A 23710-nucleotide genomic window follows, 5' to 3' on the forward strand; every position below is an offset into this window, starting at 1 on the left:
TTGGGGCAGGGCCGTGGCTGGGAGCCTGGTTTCCACACTCTTGGAGCGGCGCCTGCTGCACCCAGGGCCTCCGGTGCGGCCAGCAGGTGGCAGCCATGGCCCTGCTGGCCGGCCTACCTCGGGTGCTGGCTTTCCTCCTTCCTCCCGTCCTGTGCCCTTCTGTTCCTCTCTTGCTTTGATTTTGCCAGATTTTTCTCTGCCCAGGCCTTTTCTCTTTGTCCAGCACTGTGCTCTATGCCCCATTTTATCCTTGCCTCTCCCCCACACTGTTTTCTTTAGGCTCTCTGGAGCCTGGGAGAGTGTTCAGGAGACTGTCTTCCATTTCCTTGCGGTTCTCTGTTTTCCCAGGCCCAGCGCCCTCTGCTCCAGTGTGTGGGCAGAAGGCCCAGAAACCCCCCTGGAATTTCCCTTTCCCTCCCATGTGGGGGCAGCCACCACTCAGAGTCTATAACTGTGTGCTTTTGGACGTTCTGACTTTTTCCAAGAGGCCAGAGATCTGTATTTTTACATGAGATTCTCTGGTTTCTAAACATCGGACGCTAGTTTACAGCCACAGCATCTAAAATGTTAGCATCCTCTGGGGTCCCTAGTAGGTTTCATGAGCCTGGCATGTGACCCATGGTGATGGTGGCTCGGTTGGTAAGTCGTGTCCGACTCTTTGAGACCCCGTGAACTGTAGCCTAGCAGGCTCCTCTGTCCATGGGATTTTCCACGCAAGGATACTGGAGTGGGTTGCCATTTCCTCATCCAGGGGATCTTTCCAACCCAGGAATCAAACCCATGTCTTCTGCCTCTCCAGCATTGGCAGGCAGATTTGTTGCCATGAGCCACCAGGGAAGCTTTGCATCAGTACAAATGCTCAGAAGGAGGTTCCTTCTTCTGGCCCCTCTCTGGGGTTATGGATCTAACCCAAGTCAGGTGTAGAGTGGACACAGCTGAACCTGTAGCCCCTGCCATCAGGAACCCCTCCCACCTCCCACAGCTCTCATCCTTGGACGGGAAGATCCACTTCAAACCTTATGCTGTGAAGAAACCTAGGAAGGGTTATAGTTCTGAAGAGCTGAAGAGCGCTCTCAAGTTCTGCTCCCAGAGAGTTAGTCACTCAGTTGGGTCGGACTCTTTAGGACCCCATGGAGTGTAGCCCGCCAGGCAGGTGGTACTCTAAGAATGGTGGACGTTAGATCACTAGATCAGCGTTTTCTGAGTGGTTGAGGGGACATTCGTTTCCCAATAGGACTTTACTCCTTGCTGATTAAGACCTTGGATGATACAGAGTGAGCTTAAAAAGACCTTGGCACTACAGGGCTCCACCTCCCCCACGCTGAAGGCTAGACATGCCACCTATTGCCGATTCTTCTCCCTTTGTTCCATGATTCACCCAGCGCTTCCTGAGTGCTTCCTATTGCCGAGCGATGCTGAGGGCTGGATTGGATGTTAAGGGGGTAATTCAGAGCTCCTCCTGAGGGCCTCACTGATAGTAGAGGAGAGACTTAGAAAATGCATGTAACATTGTCCTGAAATAATCTAAATACATAACCAGAGGCGAGAGGTCAAGGAGAGCCTGATATGAGGTGACATTTGAGTGATATTTTGGGATAGAGTTTGCTGGCAGGGAAGGGCCTTCCAGATAGCTAGAGCAGCTGGTGTCAAAACCAATATTTGTGTAAAAATGTGTTTGGAGAATGGTGAAAAGTCAATGTGGCTTCACAGGGGATATTGGAGAAGTGGCATTAATAAGGTAGATGTGTTTTTCTTTCTCTCTTGAAAATCCAAATGGAAGATGGCCCGGAAGTGCTCCCTGCCAGCTTGTCCCTGGCACCCAAGGTTGCTTTGGTAACCCCGTAGGTGCTGCCTTTACTTTCACAGTTGAAGGTGACTCCAGTACCAACCCCATCTCTGCGTTTGGACAGTTGGATAGGGTCTGACTTGGACGTGCTGTTTGCATCCTGTTACCCAGGCATATAGACAGACCTCGCTGCAAGGAAAGCTGGAAAATGTAGTTTTCAGCTGTGTGGCTCTGTGCCCATCCATACCTTGCAGGTGACATTCCTGCAAGAAAGAAGCAGAAATTTGATACTGGGAAGGAGTCAGGAGCTTCTGCCCTAGGAAGGTACAGGCTGAATCGTGAAGCACTTTATAGGGAGTGGGGAGGTTTTTAAAGCAGGGCAATACTGTGATTTAAAAAGTATCCTTCATGGGACCTCCCTGTCGGTCCAATAGTTAAAGAATCCACACATCCAATGCAGGGGACACAGGTTCAATCCCTGGTCGGGGAACTAGATCCCACATGCCACACAATGTGGCCAAAAAAAAAAAACAACAACTGTGTTTGTCGCAGGTGGGGCCAGCCAGCATGGGGCTACTGTGACTGATGAAGGGAAGGATGTTGAGGGTGAGTCCACCTGCCTGCCTGGATGAACCTGGCCTTTGGATGGTCTGACCAGCTGAGGGCCGGTGGATGCCGGCCTGCTGTTGCTGTAGATCTTCCGGAAGCCATGGATGGACCTGTCAGGGTCTGGGTTCAATCAGGAAGTGGATGCCCTTCATCTGAGACTTCCCCAGGACTACATATTATAGCTTTTTTTTTATCCTTTATTTTTTATTGGAGTATAATTGCTTTAATGTTGTGTTAGTTTCTGCTCTACAGCAACGTGAATCAGACATGTGTATAGCTGTATCCCCTCCCTGTTGAGTGTCCCTCCCAGCCCTCTTATAGCGGGTTAATAGTGTGGTTGGAGCTGTGGAGAAAATGAGGACTGTAGAGAGCTTGATGTTTCCCTTCCTCCAGGTGGGGCCAGCAGTGTCCTTTCACGCACTGACCTTTAGTAAAGCGCCAAGGGGTTTCCTCTTGGGTCTTCCCTGGTGACTCAGCGGGAAAGAATCTGCCTTCAGTGCAGGAGATGCAGGTTCAATCCCTGGGCCGGGAAGATCCCCTGGAGGAGGATATGGCAACCCGCTCCAGTATTCTTGCCTGGAAAATCCCATGGACAGAGGAGCCTGGTGGGCTGCAACCCAAAGGGTCTTGAAGGCTGGGCGCCTAAGCACTCATGCACACCAGCCCCGAGAGAGAGGGCGGGTCTGTTGACAAGCTGCTGCAGTTCCTGGCTCTCCTTCCTGCACTCCGGACGGGAAAATCATCCTGACACCTCCCTGATTTGTCAATGTGTCGGGCGGAGCACCTCTACCCACCATGCCTGTGAAATCTTCTTTACCTGTTTAGAACAAACACTTCCTGTTGAGAAGAGCCTGGGAATCCTCCAGCGTTTGTAGTGCACCTGCTGGGAGATGGGAGGCAGATGGAAGAGGGAAGGATATAGTTTACAGTCAGACGGCCGAGGCTTCTCACACACGATCTGCTGCTTATTTAACTGTGTGACCTTGACCTCCAAGGTACTCCACAGCGTCTGTGAATCTGCTTTCTCACATATAAGTCAGAGCAAATATTATCTATGTCTCGGGTTGCCGGGAGGACGCATTGAAGGCTCCTGGCTGGGTGCTTGGCACTGTGAAAGCATTCCTGGGGAATTCTCGAAGGCTGTCATATTTATACAACCTGAGGCCTCAGATGTGTTTTCTCCATGCAGCAGAGGCGGTGTCTCCCTTCTCAGGAGGCTCTTGGGGGCACCTGGCCCAGCTCCCAAGGTCACAGAGATTTCCCTGGATGGTCTTTATCATCCCTTCCTAATTCTCCGGGCCTGCCGGGCAGCTGTGAGACTTGCTGAAGTGTATATAGCAAGTCACGTTGCGGAAAAGTCAAATATACAGAATGTTTTTCAAAAGGCTTTCTGGCACAGCCTCACCTTTGATACTTTATCTCCTGGTCATCATATGCTTTAAGGAAAACGATACCTCTTGGGCCTGAGGACCCACACTGTAACTATGTTGACCTTCAGCCCTGAGAATGTGGAAGGACATGGGAGTCTCAGTGTCGGAGCAGCTGCCAGTGTGCTCACAAGTGACCCGATATTCTTAGAAGGGATTTTATTTTTATTTCTTGGAGTCCGTTGCCTTGCCCACCACCAAGTGGCCGTGACACCAGAAGGTTCTAGCCCCTTGCGTGGGGACATCGTGCAGGAATGTATTGGTACCCTGCCCATCCTCCTGCGGCCAGGCTGACTCAGCCTTTTGGGCAGCAGGTCTGTGGTTGGTCAAGAGCTGCCGTCGGTCAGGTGTCAGCCCTCCTTGACCCCGAATCCCCTCAGGTGGTGGTCATTTTACAGCTCTGAGGCTTCCCCTGGAGATGAGGTTGGTGGGAACTTACTTCCCACTTGATTGCAAGATGGGGAACTATTTCCTTAGTTAGGAGCCCATCTGGAGCTTCTAGAGGGTGTTTTGTCACTAGTGGGAGATGGTAAAGAAATATGAGACATCTGCCTTGAGGGTGGGCTGTTGACTGTGGCCAAGGGGAAGGGAAGGAACGTCACTCAGTTCTCCGCAGACCTTTGCAGGGTGGCGGAGCAACTCCGGCCTGGTGGGGGCTGGCTGAAATGCCAAGTGTGCTAGCCGTGACATTTCCCACATGAGGCAGAGAATCCAGAGCATTCACATGTTCCCTCTCCAGTCCCCAGAGCTCCAAGTAAAATTCGAAATGTCTTCCCTTTCCACTTATAACTTTTCCTCAGCACTTGAAACACCATGGAGACTTTTTCAGTCATAATGTCCTTCTACAGTGAAGCTTTGCATATTGACTTAAGTTTAAGAAGGGGTAAGAATGGGATGGTGGGAGATTTGAGGGGCTAGCAAGTACCTTCCATGGGCTCCTACCCAAGAAGGGGTGAACTTGCCCACTGAACACTCTTGTTTACCTACAATTCTATGCCTTTTTTTTGTCTGCTGTGTGGCCTTCCTGTTAAACAAGAAGATGCTATGTCTATGGTATAATCCTTCTTCTGGGCACAGGTGTCCACATTCTCCTCTAGGAAGACGGATTAATTCAGTTTGGTGAGCTCAAAGCACCATCCTGTTGAGGAAGAGGTGGTATTCAAACTCTGCCTTGACGGAGGGGTACCTGTTGGTTTAGTGGCTGGAATCCCCATGAGAATATAAGAATTACAGAGGCAGGACTGTGACTGTTGGGTTTATGTCGTGTCTCCTGTGACTGTGGGACTCAGGATATAGTTGGATGATGATGGATGGGTGGAAGGAAGAGAAATGTCGGAGGATAAACAGGTGAATGAATGAATTAAATGGAGGCCAAAATCTTACCTATGTGTGGACATGGCTTGAATGGTAAAATAGTGGCAGGAAGGAATTTGGCGTATTGCTGAACTTATAACTGATTTGACCTAAGTGTCGGGTGATTGAGAGAGAGTGGCCAGAAAAAGGGTTGGGAAGAAAGCCCAACCCTTATGACGAAGGCGTAAGAGTTTTGGCTTTACTTCACAGAAAGTAGGCAGCTAAACAGCAGGAGCTATTTCAGGTAGGTCTGGCAACAAACATGCCTAACTCTAAGTTTCAAGAGTAGAGTTTAAATTGGAAAAAGATCTCTGACATGGCCTGGTCTGGCCTCTGTGTGCTGCATGTCAGTAGCCCAGGACTCTGGCTACAAGCGCCAGGGTTAGGTCACTAGCAGCAGCAAGGCCACCACCAGGTCCTGGCTCTCATCTGCCCGTCTTCTTCCCTGCAGACGTGTGCAACAGCACCGACCTTCCGGAAGTCGAGATCATCAGCCTGCTGGAGGAGCAGCTGCCCCATTACAAGCTAAGAGCCGACACCATCTACGGTTATGACCACGACGACTGGCTTCACACCCCCCTCATTTCTCCAGATGTCAACATTGACCTCACGACCGAGCAGATTGAGGAGACGCTGAAGTACTTCAGTGAGTGATTCCCCTTTCCCGGGATGCCCTGTTCCTCCCCGCCTAGCCACGGGCACACATGTGTGCCTGTTCTGGCTGCTGTGTGTTATGGCCTGCCGTATGTGCAAAGTATCTGAAGAAATGTGGCTGTGGGATTCAGCCCCATAAACGGCCTCACTTGACTTTGAGGTTTCTGGAGAGAAATGTTGGAGTAGTGGGAACAAGTATGCGTTTTCATCTGAACCAGCTTTCTCTTAACCATGCAGAAGATTAGGAGATGCTCCCATTTCCCTCCTTACCAGAAGAACCATATGAGTCCTTAGCAGCTTGTATTGGGGAGGAGCTTATCTGCATTTAAAACCCAAAGTATTGGAAACCTCAGGACTGCTCACTGTTTCTAAGACATAACACGACATGCCAAGGCTACTGATGTGTGTGTGAAAGTCCACTCAGCTGGTTAGTCGGGAGAGGCAAGATGTTGCTGCAGCAGCAGACTGGTCCTGCTGTGGGCTGCAGAGCTGACACCTGGGGGGGGTGAGCAGTATACGAGGTGGGGCTTTTTTCAGTGTGTTTGTGATGACAAGGGTGTGAAACCTGATTTTGCAGACTTGAAAAATATATGATAATTTAAAAAATTCACACCAGTGATATTTTTTTCTTTTTAAACTGACGTATAGTTGATTTACAACATACCAATAGTATTTCTGATGTTCATTCAAGAGGTAGTTTTGATGTAATTTTTCTCTTTAGAAATTCATGGCAGCTCTGTAAGATTAGTGAGACCAGTTCTCTTTTGTTTTGACACTCTTGACTTAAAATTCAAGTTGATTTGAACCTAGTCTAAATTAGTGTGACATCATTTACATATCCATGTATCAGCATATCACATTTTTTTCTAAAAAAAGTACAACAATCCTGTTTCTTCTTAGGGATAGCTAGGTTCAAAAGCAGCTTATTGTGCATCTGTAAAGTTTTCTATAATTATTTTCTCTAACACAAACCAATTTCCACTATTCTTAAACTTGTGAAATCACTAATAATAAACAAGTGAGAATTTCTAAGTTTCTCCTTTAGCATGTATCTGGGCTGTTTTCACGTTTTATCTATTAGATATTAATAAGAAAGGAATTTTATTTAAATTGGTCTGTGTTTCAATACTTACTGCAAATCCTGCACAATCCTCTTTGTGAACACTGCAGATAATCAGTTTCAACAGGAGTAAAAATAGAATAATCTACACCAGGACAGTATGAAGTACATTAGACTTGAACTAATGTCCAAGTTGATGCTTTAGAACTTCTAGTGTATCTTATAGCCTAGAGGAGGCCCATTACAAGTCACTTTTGTTGACTCATGGTACGTGTACACCCAAGGAGACATGGTATTTGTGGAAAACCGTGTCCTGGGTGACCTCTTAGGTAGGTTTCATATTTGTTTCCTTCAGACTGCTTCACGGTAGAATTATTTTTCTAGAAATCCCTGCCCGTTACTTACTCTTCTTTAGCAGACTCTCCTATGATTTTATAGGATCCTGCTTGGCCATTTCTGCTAAGGGAGGCTCCTAGGTCCCTCACATACACACTGATTAATCACTTACAATCACAGTGTGATTGGAACACCACCCAAGGGTAACACTTCACTGTTGTCAGAGACCTTTCATAGGAATTGCCTCTTCTCATCCCTGTAAAATGTCTATAGTTTGTTTGGGCCAGGCTGATTTTATTATCAAGGAAATTGAAGTATGAAAGGCTCATTGTATTTATTCAATAGCGCTGATCTATAGCTTAAAATTATTTTCAGTACACTTGAACAGATGTTGTGACTTGCTATTATTTGTTTTACTCTAGTGATATGTGTAAAGGAGAGAGAGAGAAAAAAACATCCTGGTGGAGTCTGGCAGTGCATAACACAAACTATAATAAAACTACAAGAACTGAAAATATATGTTGACCAGATATTCTAAATTTTTTAGAGCATGGTTGCATCTAAGTCTTACTTTAACTCTACATTTTCTTCTGTGGTACATGTGATGAGGGTAAAGTGGGCATTTGCTAAATATCAGTTAATTGAATGATCAAGCATTATCTTTTAAATACAGCGCCCATAGAGCAGGGCTTTCAAACTGAGGTCCTAGGTCTTCCCAACCCAGGGATTGAACCCAGGTCTCCTGCATTGCTGGCAGATTCTTTACCGTCTGAGCCACCAGGGAAGCCAAGGTCCTAGAACCACCCTCCAAGGGATCTATAGAGAGAAATTGGGGATTCTTTTAACTTGTAAAGGAAAAAAAAAAATTTACATCCTTAATTTCATAAACGTCCAACTGAAACGCAGCATTTACTTTCTTTATAAACATGGAAAACAAAGCACAGTGGTATTGCTAAGACCTGTGACTTAGTCACCAGTAGAAATCACAAGTATTTTCATGTCATGCTACAGAAGAAGCAGATATGGAAGAAATAAGATCTTTACTCATCTCCGCTTTGAAATTGCTTTCATTATTAGATGTGCTGATCTTATTATTTAATGTGCATTGATAAAGAAGCACTTTTATCACAGACCTTTGTTTGAAGTTTTAATAACTGCATTATAATACAGTTGCTTTCTCTGTAGTCCTTTGCATCTTATTAAGAGCCCTGCTCTGCACTTGGTGTCGTCTCTGGACTTCATCTGTGTGTTTACATGTGTAACCCAGGAGATGCCATGGTTCACACCACTGTGACTCACAGTGTGTTTTTCTTTGTTTTTTTTTTTTAATTTTATTTTATTTTTCATTGAAGGATAATTACTTTACAATATTATGATGGTTTCTGCCATCACCAGTGTGTGAAATAAATTGTGAGGTGTGTGGGAAGACAACATAAACCGTCCCTTCATTTTAGATTTGTTTTCTGCATCAGTCAGGGCAGTGGGTGGGTATCAGGGTAAGGGGTTCTCCAGGGGCTTCTGATACACTCCCCAGGTGAGACTCCTTGGATAATAGGCTCACCCACACCATTGCTTCAGAGATCAGAGCGGACACCTTGGGTGTCAGAAGGTGAGCTTACTCATCTCCTTTGCCCACATGTCATCCTTCAGAGGAGACAATCAATGCTTCGTTTTTTAAATCTGGCCCTTGCCTGGCTTGTTAAGGATAGGCAAGAAGGCTTTGGGTGTTCACCTTTACCTGGTGGTAGAATGACCTTTTCAGATAGATTTCAGCAGTCCAGTGAACGCTCAGCAGTGTTCATCCCTGCAGAGTCTGAGGGATACACAAAGTAAAAACCACCTACACAGCGAATGAACCCATCAACACGGGACAGTTAAGACTCGATGGTCCAGCAAGAAGAAGGGAGAGTCTTACTGTGTGCCAGGCACAGTTTTGTAATGCTTTACAGATATCTCAGTTACTTTCCACAGTGACCACTGAATAAAAAACTTTCACTGTCCCCCATACTACTGATGAGGACCCTGAGGCTCAGGGAAGTTAAGTTTGCCCCAAATCACACAGCTAGTAAGGTGGGGTCCTTTCCCCCCCCCCCCCATTTTATTTATTTTTTAATTGAAGTGTAATTGCTTTACAGAATTTTGTTGTTTTATGCCAAATATCAACATGAATCAGTCACAGGTATACATATGTTATAGTGGGATTCTGAGTTCCCAACCTGTATTATCTGCTCTAACTTTATGTCTTAATTAACCATTCTCTCAGAGAAGCTAAAAAAGAAAAAAATTCTGTTTAAGAATAAAGTTCATTTAGTAGACATGAAAAATGCGAACCCTGTTTTAGAATATGTCCGTAGCTTATTTGTTCATAAAAATGTGTCTGACATATACAAAATTGCTTTTTTTTTTCAAAAGGTCACTGTCCCAAGTGACACTTAGCCTGATGTAGCTTACTTTCACGATGAGGTTTCCTTCTTTCCTGCATTTTTTCCCCCTGCATCCTGTGGTCTCTAGGTCATGCTTCCTGAATTCAGGTGGAAATGACTGTGTGCTGTAGATTTTTCTAGTCACAAAGTAGTCAGTGGACACCAGCCATGAGGATTGCTGTGTTGGTATGTAGATAGCTATGACTCCTTCTGGTTCCTTTTCCTAGGGCCATGTTTTTGGTAACTTTTTGGTTAAAGAGCATTTGTCAAGAAATGAAATCTCTCTGTGTCTCAAGTGCAAATGATCTGCTGACAACTTCAACAGAACAATCCTTTCCCAAAGAAGAGAAGTGTTATTAGTCACTCAGTCGTGTCCAACTCTTGGTGACCCCATGGACTGTAGCCCACCAGGTTCCTCTGTCCATGGGATTCTCCAGACAAGAATACTGGAGTGGGTAGCCATTTCCTTTTCCAGGGGATTTTCTTGATCCAGGGATTGATTCCAGGTCTCCTGCATTGCAGCCAGATTCTGAGCAACTAGGGAAGCCCCAAGAAGAGGTTGTAAAGCAGATGAGAGTTTCAAGACATCACCTCATTGTTTGCTTTTGCCATAAAGTACTGTTAATGAATCAGTCAACAAGTATTTATTGAGTGACTAGTCTGTACCTGTAATCTTTTGTGAGCTTGACTTTGTTTGAGTTCAAGTTGATGTTTTCTGGCTCAGGAAGTGAAAACATCGGATTACTGGTTTTCTTTCACTACCTAACCTGGAACTTTGCACCAGGTGGGGCCAACACAGGATGCTCTCGAGGCCCTTGGCTGGCATCCTATCTTGCTTGTGTGGAAGGAGTGGATGGGGTCTGGGCAACTGCAGTTAATCCAGCTCCCCGTCCCATTTTAATTTTGTAAAATTTAATTTAAACAACAACACACCATCAAAGACCATTCATCTAGTCCAACTGTTATTGTACAGCCCATGTCTGCTTCATGTTTAAAAAGGCTGAAGTCCACCTAGTGCCTTGCATGAAATAGGTGCTTAACAAGTGCCGATTAAATAAGAATTTGCAAAAGTATCTTTTAAGTTAAAAAACAAGTTTTTCTCTCTCTTTTTTTTTTTTTGCAAAGACAAAGCAAAATTGCAAACAGTGTATAGAATAGAAAGATCACTTTGTTGCCACATTCCAGAGACTTCCTTCATCTAACTAAAATCCTAAATGAAGTGAAGTGAAAGTCATGAAAGTCGCTCAGTCCTATACAACTCTTTGCAACTCCATGGACTGTAGCCTACCAGGCTCCTCTGTCTGTGGAATTCTCCAGGCAAGAATACTGGAGTGAGTAGCCATTCTCTTCTCAACTCAGGGATCTTCCCAACCCAGGGATCGAACCCAGGTCTCCTATGTTGCAGGTGGATTCTTTACCATCTAAGCCATCAGGAAAATCCAAAATCCTAAGTGAAACAAAAATAGACTCCACAGTATGCACTGAGCCTGTGCAAATTGAATTAAATTATACACAATGCTGACCTTTTAAAGGGAGGGATCACAAGTTATATGAGGTGTGACCTAGGAGAAAACATGGTTTGTCTGTGTTTGTGTGTGTAGGAGGGGTGCGTGTGGAGCACGACAAACATTGTGGTGGGTGGGGTTGAAAGAAGGAAGAAAAGATGAATGATGGGTGTCGGGAAGGTTGTGTAGAAGATGGAGAAGGGATCTAATGGCTGGGGAAAATGTTTCCTTATCCTTTGCTAACAAATAACACTAAAATGTATACGTTATGGTATATCTATAAACAGTTGCCTTGAGTTTTCTAATGTAAATGCTGTCGTCCTAGTTGTGTCCTTTCTGCCATTCTCAAGACCCCAGGCCATTTTGTTTGCAGGTGAGGACCTGAGGGAGCCCTGGAATTGTGCCTTCTCCCCTCTTACGCTCACTCCTCATGTGAGAACGGTTCTTCCTTGGGCCCATTTTCATTGCTTTTTAGCAGAAGTCTGCAGGTGGACTTCTGCAGACAGAGAAGCTCTGGCTGCACAGTCACTTCTCATGTGTCAGCGACACACAGTCAAAGCACCCGCCCCCCGCCCCCTGCCATCCTCATCCCCAGGTGTGGGCCAGGGTTTCAGGCATCAGTGCGGAGGGGGAATAGAAAATGCTTATCTGTGACGGTCCAGAGCAGCCACACCTATACCACACCGGGTACCGACGGTACCAGGAACCCCAGTATCCAGTGAGCAAGGCAGCTGGGTGCTCATACCAGGAGGCAGATTACCCTGTGACCTTAGGCCTGCTTTGTCACCTGCCGCCTGCCAGCTTCCACTCTTTCTCATCAGTCCAGATTCCAGTGTTGGTGTGTCTTTGCTTTTTCTTTTAAGAACAAAATTGGTTGGCAAGCAATCCTATATGGATTGACTGTTTTCCTTTTCAAGGGAATCCAGCCTGTCTAAGACAAAGCTGGAACAGACTCAGGTGGGAAATTGACATGACAGCTCAGCTTGTTAGCCCATCCGCAACCCTCTCCCCACCAGCGATGGGCTCAGGCCATAGTGATTCTGGGTTATGGTTTGTGTTCTAAGCTTCTGATTTATGTTTCGGACCCTGGAACATCTGCTGCGTGACCTGCTGGTCCCAGGAATGAGATGCCCCATGCAGCCCTCCCAGGGTCCAGGAAGCAAACTGGGAACCCCAGCAACACATGAGAACTCTGCTTCTCTGTATCCTGCTCAGGTTATGAGTGATTTTAATGAGGACTGCTTCCAAGCTGGGGGGCTTTTTGTCTCTGTAGTGCTTTGTTGGGTGCTGTCTCCCGCCTCTGTTCTGTCCCCACCTTCTCCCTGGAGATGGGATGGGTGCCTGCTTTTCCTGTGCCTGAAATGAGGTGGGGATGGTTTGGGAGGGGGTAGTTGACAGCAAGCTGTTCGTTAGCAGCCTGCCTTCTGCCGCGGGAGCTCGGTGACTGGCAGTGGCAGTGTTTTAAAAAATAAAGATCAGAAAGAAAACTCTGCAGAAGCATCCTGTTAGTTAATTTTCTGCAACCGGTGGAGGGGAAGGCCTGCTTGTCAGCCTGTATTTCATGTGAGTCCCCCTGACCCCGTCAAGAATGGAGGATTAGGAAGCCCTCCCCTCTTCTGTCCTGGCTGCCCTGGGATGCAGGTAGAAGGCTTGCAGTATTTCCTGAAGGGAGGAGGGCTCTGGAGACCAGGGGCATGTTGCAGAGGAGGATTGGGGCCCTGAGCGGTTCTGCTTCCAACCAGAGGGAGGAACACGGGAGCCACCCTTCTCCCACCTGCTTGTATGGTCGGCCACTTGGGGGCCCTGGTGTGGCCCATGCTCATCATCTGCGGTGCGGAGGAAGGTGGCATGTGGCATGTAACATCTGAGACACTTCAAGGCAAACTCATAACTGCATCTGTTGTAATTTAATACAAAATTGTTAGCACGTATTCATTTTTTAAATGTGTGAATAATTTATTTTGAATTTTTATTGCATACATATATGTGCATATGAGTATATAAAATCATGTATGTGTATATGAATTACTGCACAGCTAACAGTTTAAAACTTAGAAATTTTATTATTTTCTTTCAATCATTTAAGTTGGCCACCTGATAATGAACGGTTGACTCATTAGCTGGGAAAGATTGAGGCCAGGAGGAGAAGGGGACAACAGAGGATGAGATGGTTGGATAGCATCACTGACTCAATGGACATGAGTTTGAGCAAATTCTGGGAGATGGTGAAGGGCAGGGAAGCCTGGCGTGCTGCAGTCCACAGGGTCACGAAGAGCCAGGCAGGACTTAGTGACTGAACAGCAAACATTTAAGTTTGATTATGAGTCCTCTCGTAATTAGAGTCTTCTTAATTTGGCAGATTCAATCTATTAGATTCTCCTAAATGCTTACAAAAGAGGATACGTAACTAGCTTTGCAGCTCAGGAGCTGATCCTCCTTCTACCTGGGGGTAGTTGTGGCCACAGCATCAGGTTTTTCTATTCTTTTACCTGCCTCCTCATTCCATATCCGGTTGGCTTATTCATAGCCACCCTACATAGAACAGTGTTCATACAGTGTTTTATGAAAAATATTAGTGACAGAAATAGAACAGTCACACACATCTACCCTCCCTTGCTTAAGATAAATTAAAAATATCTCCCTATTATATTCCACTTTCCTTTTTATGTCAGTAGCCTTATTCACTTGGTTGCCCTTTTTGTTTTCATGTTCATTGATATTCATGGTCTTGACAGACCCAACCTTTAACTGTTATTGATTGTATTTTCTTTTTGATATTAGAATTAACACAAGCTGGCAATGTGATGTCCTTTTAAGTGGGCTCTGATGCCTGATCACTCCTACCCCAGACCTTTTGGAGTGGTTGTTTACTTTTGTGCAACATGCTATTGCAGGCCTATCTTGATTTTTCCTGCCCCAAGACATGGAATCAACAACTTTCCAAGAAGCCGTGTTAAAATTGGCATCAGAATGCTGATCTGCTGGGGATGGGTAGAGAAATATACCTTTAATTCCAACCCCCTCCTTTTTTTTTCTTTCAAAAAAAATCTTTTTTTTTTTTAATTTTACTTTACAACTTTGTATTGGTTTTGCCATACATTGGCTTGAATCCGCCATGGGTGTACATGTGTTCCCCATCCTGAACCTCTCTCCCACCTCCCTCCCCATCCCATCCCTCTGTGTCATCCCAGTGCACCAGCCCCGAGCACCCTGTATCATGCATTCAAATTTTATTTGTAAATACTCCTTCAGTGTTTTCTCAGTTATTGACAGAAAAAGTTTTGGAGGTGACTGGTGCCTGGTTTGTATTCAGTTGCTCTTGGTTTTTGCTGAGCGATCCTGGTCAAACGACTTCAGCTTTCTGAGGCCCCTTCCCTTGTCTGCCCAGTGAGGGGGGGTCTTAGGGAGCAGGCAACTGAGGAGTGAGTGAGCGGTAAAGGGCTGAGGCCTGATGTGCAGTCAGCACTCCTTAAATAGTGTTGAGTGAGTGGACAAGGGCTTCTCTCAGGCTGCTTCTGGCACCTGTCCCGATTCCTGATCCGGGGGTAGGTCAGGAAGATCCCAGGAGAAGGAAGTGGCAACCCACTCCAGTGTTCTTGCATGAGAAATCCCATGGACAGAGGTGCCTGGCGGGCTATAGTCCACAGAGTCGCAAAGAGTCAGACACCACTGAGCATGCACGCACACCTGGATTTTAACCTTGGAACCGTCTCTGCAGAGTTGTGGATGGATTACTTTATCCTTTGGAGCCTATCACACGGCAATTTTTTTTTTTTTTTTTGGGCAATTTTGATATAGACATTCGATTTAAAACTTGGTCAAAAAAAAAAAAACTTGCTCAAGGCCCATAAAATTCACCCATAAATAATGCTGTTTCCTTACTCATTTCTTTCTTTTGCATTTTCTTAAAAAGTAAATTAGATGTATACAGTCTTTGGGTTTGATAAAAGTCATATTCAGTGATATGTTGCTACTGAGAAATGGCACCATCCCACCCCTAGATTACCACGCCTGCTCATTACTGTGAACTCAATGCCTTTTATTATGCTGGAAAAAAGCTAATAAATGACGTTTCTACCTCATTTCCCTAATTACAGCTTAGAAAATTGTGCTCTCTTTTTAATTGCTCATACTGGCTTGTTTCCTTTTTTAAAGAATTAGAGTGATGAAGATGATTGCAACTAACATTTGTTGCAGACTCACTTTGTCCCAGGCACTGTGCTGAGTGCTCTCCCATGCATTAATTAATGCCTCACCCTGTCTGTGTGGCAGGTATTATAGTCATGCCATTTAGGAGGTAAGACTTAGGCGTCTAAGAATGTCACAGATGGCAAATGAGGAGCCTGAACCAAACTTCAGGCCGCCCGACTCCAAAAGTCCTTGCTCTGAGCTATGATATTAAACTGCCTGCCATTAGTAGTCCATCCGTGTATCCATCCATCCATCTCTTCATTGTTTTTTGCTTCTGTGCTGATATGGTATATAAATAAAATATTTTAAAAATCCATACCGCCATGAGGTAAGTGTGCCAAGCCTTTGTTGAAAAGTGTTAGTCGCTCAGTTGCGTACAACTGTTTGCAACCCCATGGACTGTAGCCCTCCAGGTTCCTCTGTCCGTGGAATTTTCCAGGCAAGGATACTGAAGCGGATTGCCATTCCCTTCTCCAGGGGATCTTCCCAACCCAGGGATCAAACCCAAGTCTCCTACATAAGCCTTTGTTGAAGAGGTTTCTAACTGCACTTGGCTTTTCTATGATGCTCTATGGAGTTTGCATTCTTTGTTCCTTTATTCCATCTTCATTTTGAAAGTTCATACTAGACCTCACCCCCTGTATTGGATTGAACCTGTTAAACATGCTGATTTTGAGGAAACTGTTAACTGTCCATCAGTTTATTTATGAGACCTATAATCATCTTTCAGAAGCACCTTAGGGAACTTTAAACAAACAAAAACCTTAGGACGCCAGCCTCAGCTCATCTGTCATGAGGAGTGACATCTGAGAGGCTGCCTGGTGGTTTGCTGTGGTGTTCTTGAGAGCTGCCATCGATGGCAGAGAGAGACATGATGAGGACCAAAGGAAGAGAGATGTGTTCAGATAATGGGGGCAGTTACAGCAGGAATTAAAACTGGTGGCTGCTGACTTTAAATAGGTTAATGTCCTAGAAAATTTTAAATGTGTATCCAAGTTGGGGTCAGGGAGAGGGAAGGGCATGTATAAACCACCGCCCCCTCAACGTACACACTCAAATAGTTTTCCTTTAAATTACCTACTACTCATACACGCAGTTAGGCAGATATACACATACACATACACAAACACACGCACACACACACACACAGACACACACACATACACACTAAAATCTACCCCCAAATCGTTCTTTCCTACTGAAGAGCCTTGCCATGAAGTGTCATCTGGGGACCAGCAGCCTTGCTAGCATGTGAGAGCTTGTTAGAAATGCAGAAAATTGTGCACAGTTGCAGACTTGAGGCATCAGAATCTGCACTTTATTTATTTATTTTTTTTTTTAGAATCTGCACTTTAGCAAGAGCTCCAAATAATTCACATTCACTTTAAAGCCTGGGAAGTCCTGCCCTAGAGGGATGCCTTTTCCTCCAAGTTCATTAACTAGGGCATCATGTGCCTTTGGAAGGATAGAGGGAAAGCCTCCCTGTTTGATCACTGTGGAAGAAAAGAAACTTGCCCTCCCAGTAGTGGAAAAAAGTCTTTTTGCTATTACTCATTCCCACATTCTACAGTCTTGAGTAGAAAATTAAGAGGAAAGCTGGACCGAGCCGGCACATTTGTTGCCACTGACACCAACAGATGGTTAGAGTACCCGGCTCACAGGCTGGTGAGGTTCCATAGGTAGTTTTGCTCTGGGGCAGCAGTTTTCAAGAGAGATTCTGCTCCCAAGGGTCATTTGGCACCATCTGGAGACGTTTTTGGATGTCATGTCAACAGAGAGACAGGATAGTGCTTCTAGCACCTAAATGGGTGGAGGCCATGCCCAGGACAGTGCCTGCAGCGAGAACAGTCTGACCCTAGTTGCGTGTCAGTAGTGCTGAGGTTGAGCAACCCTGTTTAGCAAATGAGTTTAACTTAGAGCAAGTCTAAAATCTATTTAATTATCCATTACTCATTTAAGTGAAATATTTCAAACATGCTAAATAATTAGGACTAATAAATGTTAGCTTCACTTTCCTTGTTTTTTTTTTTTTTTTTTGTAAGAAATAAAACACTGGTTTTTTTTTTTTTTTGTAAGAAATAAAACATTGTTGTTGTTTAGTCGCTAAGTTGTGTCTGACTCTGCTACCCCATGGACTGCAGCCCAACCAGGCCCCTCTATCCATGGGATTCTCCAGGTAAGAATACTGAAGTGGGTTGCCATTTCCTCCTCCAGCGGATCTTCCTGACCGAGAGATAGAACCCTTGTCTCCTGCTTGACAGACGGATTCTTTACCACTGAGCCACCAGGGAAGCCCAAATAAAACATTCACAATGCATTTATAAGGGCAGTTTCAAAGTCTTATTCCCTCACTCCTTTCCTGGAGGGAACCACCTTCCTGAGGGTGGGCTGTTTCCTTCTGGTGTACACTTTTGTACTTTGATAACACATTTTAGTGTCCGTGAAAGCAGTCTATCTTGTTGCACAAGCCCCTATGTGATGGCTTTCTCCTCTATTTGCATGCTGCAGGCTGTTTTTCCAGGAGTTTGAGCCAAGGCATGAACAGAGAACAGGACTGTATCTGTGTGAAAATGGTTCCCTTTTCTGAGTAATTTACATTTCTTTTGGTGGCGGTCAAAATTTTTAAGGAAAGATGTTTAAAATCAGGTTGAGGAAAGAAGTTGCAGATTTTTAGAGGGGTTATTTTTCAAATGCAAAGTCCATAGTGACCAGGATTAAGCAGATGGATAAACTTGTCCTGACATTTGTCGGAAGAGATGATGGTGATAAGGTTCCTGGCGCCACCCCCTTCCCTGCCTGCACGCCCTCCTTTCTCCCAACGTGGCACCTCTCAGCCCCTGCTCCCAGCATCCTTGGAAGACATTTCCTCCATCTCTGCATCATTTTTTTTCTGAGCCGGCCTGTTTCTATGGCAACTGTTAGATTGAAAGATGAGCGGGAGCGGGCGGCGAGGCTGGAGTGAGACCTCAGGGTGGTGGTGTGTGTCCCTGACGTCACCCTCTGTGCTCGCGGATAGGACGGCTCTGGCTACTCCCATTCACGGCTGCTGGCCGCTGCCGCTATTTATTAGCAGGACTGCCAGGGTCTCTGATAGCTGTGCTCCTCCTCTTCCCCCTCCATGATTTTCCTTTTCACTGCCCCTTTTCCGTCCTGGCTCCAGACTGTCATTAAGGATGCACAGCTTAATTCTGGCATGTTTGGGGATGCTCTTCTGCCCGGCATTCTGGAAGGGCAGGGGGGCATGGCAGCGTTTCACCTGACGTCGATGGTGCCGTGAAGTCCATTCTTTCCTCTGCCAGAATACTGACTATGCAGAAATTTATCGAAGCGGATTATTATGAACTAGACTGGTATTATGAAGAATGCTCAGACGGTAATTATGGCTCCTGCAAAACAGAGCGGGGATGTGTAGGGCCATTGTCTCCCTTCGGGGGAGGGGGTGTCCTGGAACCTTCCTGGGGAGACTGGAGGAGGGAGGGCACAGGAGCAGCACCGCATGGCTCTGACCGTTGCGAAGGCGTGGTGAAGGGGGGGCAGCAGGTGGGCAGGGCTCGTGATGGGGGGAGGCTCCTTGGCCAGTCTGGAGATGGTGTTGGCGTGCTGGGCTTGTGAGCATTGCACTTCAATGGGATTGAATTCTCTCTGGGGTGATATGTGTGTGTGTGCATGTGTGTGTGTGCAAGTGGAGATGTCATCATCTATGGTCCAGGGACTAGTATCTTCAGGAAGTGGTCCTCTGGCCTTAGAGAATCCAGCTTTCCTGGGCCCAGACCTGGGAGCCCAGGGGAGGCTGGAAAAAAGGCAGGAGCAGCTTCCCACCTGGCAGTCAAGTCAAATGAATTATCTTGCGGGATCCCACAGAGATGGGGGTGGGAGATGCTGGGAGGGGCTAGAAGAGTCTGTATCCTTTGCATTTGGGCAGGGAGGGTGTGGTGCATTCCAGAGGAGACTAGGCGGAGTTTCTGTGGCTGGAGCAGCCTCCGGAGGTTCCAGACACCAGGAAATAGCACTCAGGTGCATTCTCAGGCCACATGGGAGGGGCCTCGGGCGCCTAGGGGGTTGGCATCAAATTGTATATGACACAGTTAACCTGTCGTCTTTAATTTCTCTTTTAAAGTGACCCTCTATCTATGCCTTTACATAAACACACACACACAAGAGGACCCAATATCTATATACCTGAAGGGTCCATTCCCTGGTGACCATAATGTTCTCAGCCCACACGAGCCAGTAATAGGTAAGGTAACTGCTTTTTAATTGAATCGGGAGTTTCAGATCACTCTAACATGACTACATTTGATTAACCTGAATGATGTAACAGGCTGGGACCTGGCCTCATTAATAAGCTGAAGAACTGCATAATTATCTCTGTATTTGCTAATTTCGGCCTTGACTGTGAGCCACAGAAGAAAGGCCAAAAGGCTTTGTTGGTGCCGGTGGGTGGGTACTTGAATGCGCCGAGAAACTTCCCCAGCTGAGCCCCACCATCCCCGAGCATTAGATGCAGACATTGCTATGTCGAGTCCCTGTGCATCTGTAAACGTCTTGAGTGATGATGATGGTGGGCAGCTCCCAGGGTCGAGAGGGGGAAAGATGACTCAGTTGTTTTACTTTGGGTATATTATTCTTAAAGCAAGTTCCTATCCTATTACCCAACTCCAGGAGGCAGTTATAGGGGTGCTTCTTTTCAGATTCCATCACTGACCTCTTGAATTTTCCTTGGTGATTTGTGACTCGCTGAACCCTCCATAACTTTTTTGAGTTTGGACCACCGGACCACGGCACCCTGGTTACAGCGGAGGGAGTAACCTCCCAGTGGAGGTGTTGGGTGTGGCCATGGCTCCCCCAGAGCCGCCCCGGAAGTGACGGGGGAAGGTTTCTCACTGTCTTACCCTAACTGTGAAACTGTCCAGCTTTATTTTACACCCTTGTCTGAGGAAATGAAGGCAGTCACTCGTGGTGCTCAATCTGAAGGGTGAGAAGAGGCCAGGTCTTGTCTGGGTGTCTCTCAGAAGGATTTTCTTACCCAGCTGTTTCTTGGTTGAGTCTTTTGGCCCCAGGCAGCCAGATCTCTCTTCTTCCAGCAGAAAAGGAAAACAGAAAAAGAGGCAGCTCATCTGTCCAAGGGTAAATAAATGTTGATGGCAGTTACTGTCTGAGTGTATGCTGAGTGAAATAGTTGCTTTTCTCCTCCGTACCAATTTGGATGAAGTGGAGAAGGCCACTGGGACGGAATTTGCTGGGACAACTGACATTTTCATAATCCCATTTTAAAGGTAGTTAGCAAAACGGGAGAATCAAAGGAATGGAAGCTCAGAACTAATGTGGTTTAGGAAAGCCCGCAAAAGGGAGTGGGGAATTCAGGAATATGCTAATATTGACGGTGCTTGTTTATACACGTCTGACTAGTTGGGTTCTTTCCTGACCTCACCAGGTTAGTCTGGAAATGGAGGCAATGTGCCTTTGTTTTTATGCATCTTTAAAACTGCAAAGCAGTCTTTGAATAGCCCGTTCATCTCCTGGTTCTGAACTTCCTGGTGAGGAGGCCAGGTAGGAGTTAGACACACAGCGTTGCTTTGTTTCTCTTATTATTTATCACTGGAATCTTTAATAGGGAAACTTCCAGGGCGCTTTCCATAGTAATAACAAAAGACGAGTCAAATGTTTTAAAAAAAGATGCAAAATCATCATTTAGGTCATAGTTACTGACTTGCACTTAAGTTGCAAGGTTAGCACTGAAAAAGTAATACATAAGAGTGGGAATATAGACTGCAGGACAATTAGGGACCGCACTATTAAATGTGGACTTAAGAAATGGCTGCTGTTCTCTTTTGAGGTTTATTCAGTCTACTGACTGTATCCTTCCCCCTTAATGAGTTTTAGTTGTGAAGTTTAATACTGTCTTGCCCCCCTGCCCCCCAAACACAATCAGACCCCAGAGGGTATTAGCAGGGGCATGGGTCAGGAGCTTAGAATAGTAAGCAGTTGGAGAGGTTGATTTTCAACACAGTAATACAGCAGTGGCCTGAGCAGAATTTGCACACATGTACTCAGCGTTTATAGCTTAAAATTCTAGCATCAAACAGGTTCTTGGTTACCCACATTAAATGTGTCCATCTCTTAATTGCAGGAACTTCTAAAACCTGGCAAGTCATGAGTCACCCCATTATTTAAAAAGCATATTCCCAGACTAAGTCCAGACCAGGAGAGGCCCTGAGAAATCAGAATCTTTAGTGCATGCTGTAGGTGGTTCTTTGCAGCAGATATGCTTGGAGATATGCTTGTGCCATGGAGACCATCCCCAGGCACAGGGGTCTGGAAGATAATTCTTTCTGTCTGTCATGAAATCTTAGGTTGTTTCTTGGCTCCACTGGTCACTTAAGAAAAGTATGCTTAGAAAGAGTGTGAGGTCTTTTTAATTTTCAGAAAGGTTTGGGTTCAAATATATGTCCTTGAGTTAAAGAAACAGAGTGTACTTTCATAATTATTCTAGAAATAGGCAGAATGGCAGGAAAAGCACGGGCCTGGAGTCTGCCTTTGAGGCCCATTTTGCATTCTCTGTGGCTGTGTGGTATTTAAAAACAAAACTCAACTGATAAAGATAAAACTGGCATTCTTCAACCATTCATGAGTTGAGCCTCATCCCATCTAGCAAGTAGAAAGAAGCTCAGAGGAGCTATATGAAATGGAAGGCTTTTGTAGACAGAAGGCAGCGGGGACAAGAAAAAGGATTATCTCATCTTTCTTTGGGGGACGAGTGGGGTCTCTCAGGCCAATTACCTCATTACTGCTGACCAGGAAATTCCAGACTGTCTGGCTAAGACTTCATTCCTGGGAGAGGCTGAAGCTGCAATTAGGTCAGGTATTAAGTCTTGGTTGACTGCCCCCGGGGCTTAGCACAAGCGACTCCATTAGAGGCCTGTTGTCTCTGTTTATCAGCAGTTAGGCGCATCCTGGGACCCCATAAGCCTCCATCAACCCAAGTCTCCCATCTGGAAAATGGGGACAATCCCACTGGGCAGAGCCATCTTGTAGGACTGGTAAAAGCATGTAAATAAAGTAATGCTCTTCGTGACCAGCGAAGTGCCAGGCCAGTGCTTACTTTTATCTTTTCAGAAATAGTACTAGTTATTAAGTTATTTTTTAAAAATCCTCTGAAAAGGTAACTGGTTTGTTGAACAAGGTATAGTTTCTTGACCCTGTTTCTTGCTGTACTCTCTTTTGTAATCATTCACCCTTGTGCCCCCTTTTGCAACGTTACAGGTTTGAATGTTGGGGTGGGAGATGGGGGTAGTTCATATTGATTTTGTAAATGGAAACACTTAGGCAGATTACACAGTGGTTGTTCTTTCAACTTCTTATCCATGATGAAAATCCATGGCGTTACACTTAGGTAGCATGTATGCTGTTCCCCGATTGCAGTGAACTCTAAAAAGTCACCCAGGGTCAGGGTAACTGGTTTGTGAGTGAGGTTTTGTCAGATATTTTAAGCATTCACTGAGAAACTGTTACTAGGCTTTTGAGATGATTTTCTGACTTTCCTGCACTTGTGTCAAACGCATGTAAGCAGGCCCCATTTTTCATGTTTCTTGTGGGATGTGCCCCTGGAGGTAGACACTGACTTTCCCTTTCCAGACATAGCACTTTTCTGAATGACTGCTAAGAGGATTTTTTTTTAAGAGTTAAATGTAAATATGTGATGTAGCTGTACATTTTTATCAGCAACTTTAGTAAAGCAGAGATAATGTCCTTCCTTAGATGTAGAAGCCAAGGGCTCAAGAGCTGAGAGAGGGCCAGAGGGAGCATAGAGGCTAAGGTTTTAGAGCTTTTTGTTTCTCTCTCTCTCTTTTTTAAATAGCAGAAGCAAGGGCCTTGGGGAAGTGACCTTGACCGATGGCCACCTTGCTCTGTATGGTCAGAGAAGTAAAAGGACAGTGACGCTCATGGAGAGTGAAGCAAAATGCATGGGACACAGAGGGGCAGGAGACTCTTGACTGTGGAGGAGGAGGTGTAGCAGGAACAGGCTATAGGGGAGGCGCAGGTCCAGGAGTGACAAGCTCCTGTCTAAAGACGAGGGGCAGCCCTTGGGCGTGCCTGTGCTCTGGGACTTTCTATGATGATGGAAGCATTCTGTGCTGTCCAGTTTGGTAGCCACTAGCCCCTTGTGGCTGTGGAGTGTCTGAAATGTGGCTGCTGTCACTGAATTTTGGACTTTATTTCATTTTAATCAGTTGAGATTTCAACGTAAGCAGGTAGCTCTAGTGGCTTGCAACCACTGTTTGGACAGAGGAGGGTGGGGCTTCAGGGAGTGTGTGAAACAGCTGGAGAGGAGCCTCACAGGAAGAGGTCCCTCTGCCCACTGGGAG

At 45.7% G+C, this 23710-nt stretch overlaps 1 protein-coding gene across 6 annotated transcripts in view; it reads left to right on the top strand.

Annotated features, from left to right (window-relative positions):
• The window catches only part of TRAK1 (trafficking kinesin protein 1), a 99049-nt gene that overhangs the window by 21126 nt on the left and 54213 nt on the right, over positions 1 to 23710 (top strand). For all 6 annotated transcript variants that reach the window (XM_065933106.1, XM_065933108.1, XM_065933102.1 and 3 more), the window contains exon 2: positions 5627 to 5821. Coding sequence is in view for 4 of the 6 variants with exons in the window: in XM_065933102.1 (XP_065789174.1) it covers positions 5627 to 5821 (195 nt within the window). In the remaining 2 variants the exon portion in view is untranslated. The remainder of the gene's footprint in view (positions 1 to 5626; positions 5822 to 23710) is intronic.

The sequence above is a fragment of the Muntiacus reevesi genome, chromosome 4 (genome assembly GCF_963930625.1).
Source record: "Muntiacus reevesi chromosome 4, mMunRee1.1, whole genome shotgun sequence".
Classification (NCBI taxonomy): domain Eukaryota; kingdom Metazoa; phylum Chordata; class Mammalia; order Artiodactyla; family Cervidae; genus Muntiacus; species Muntiacus reevesi.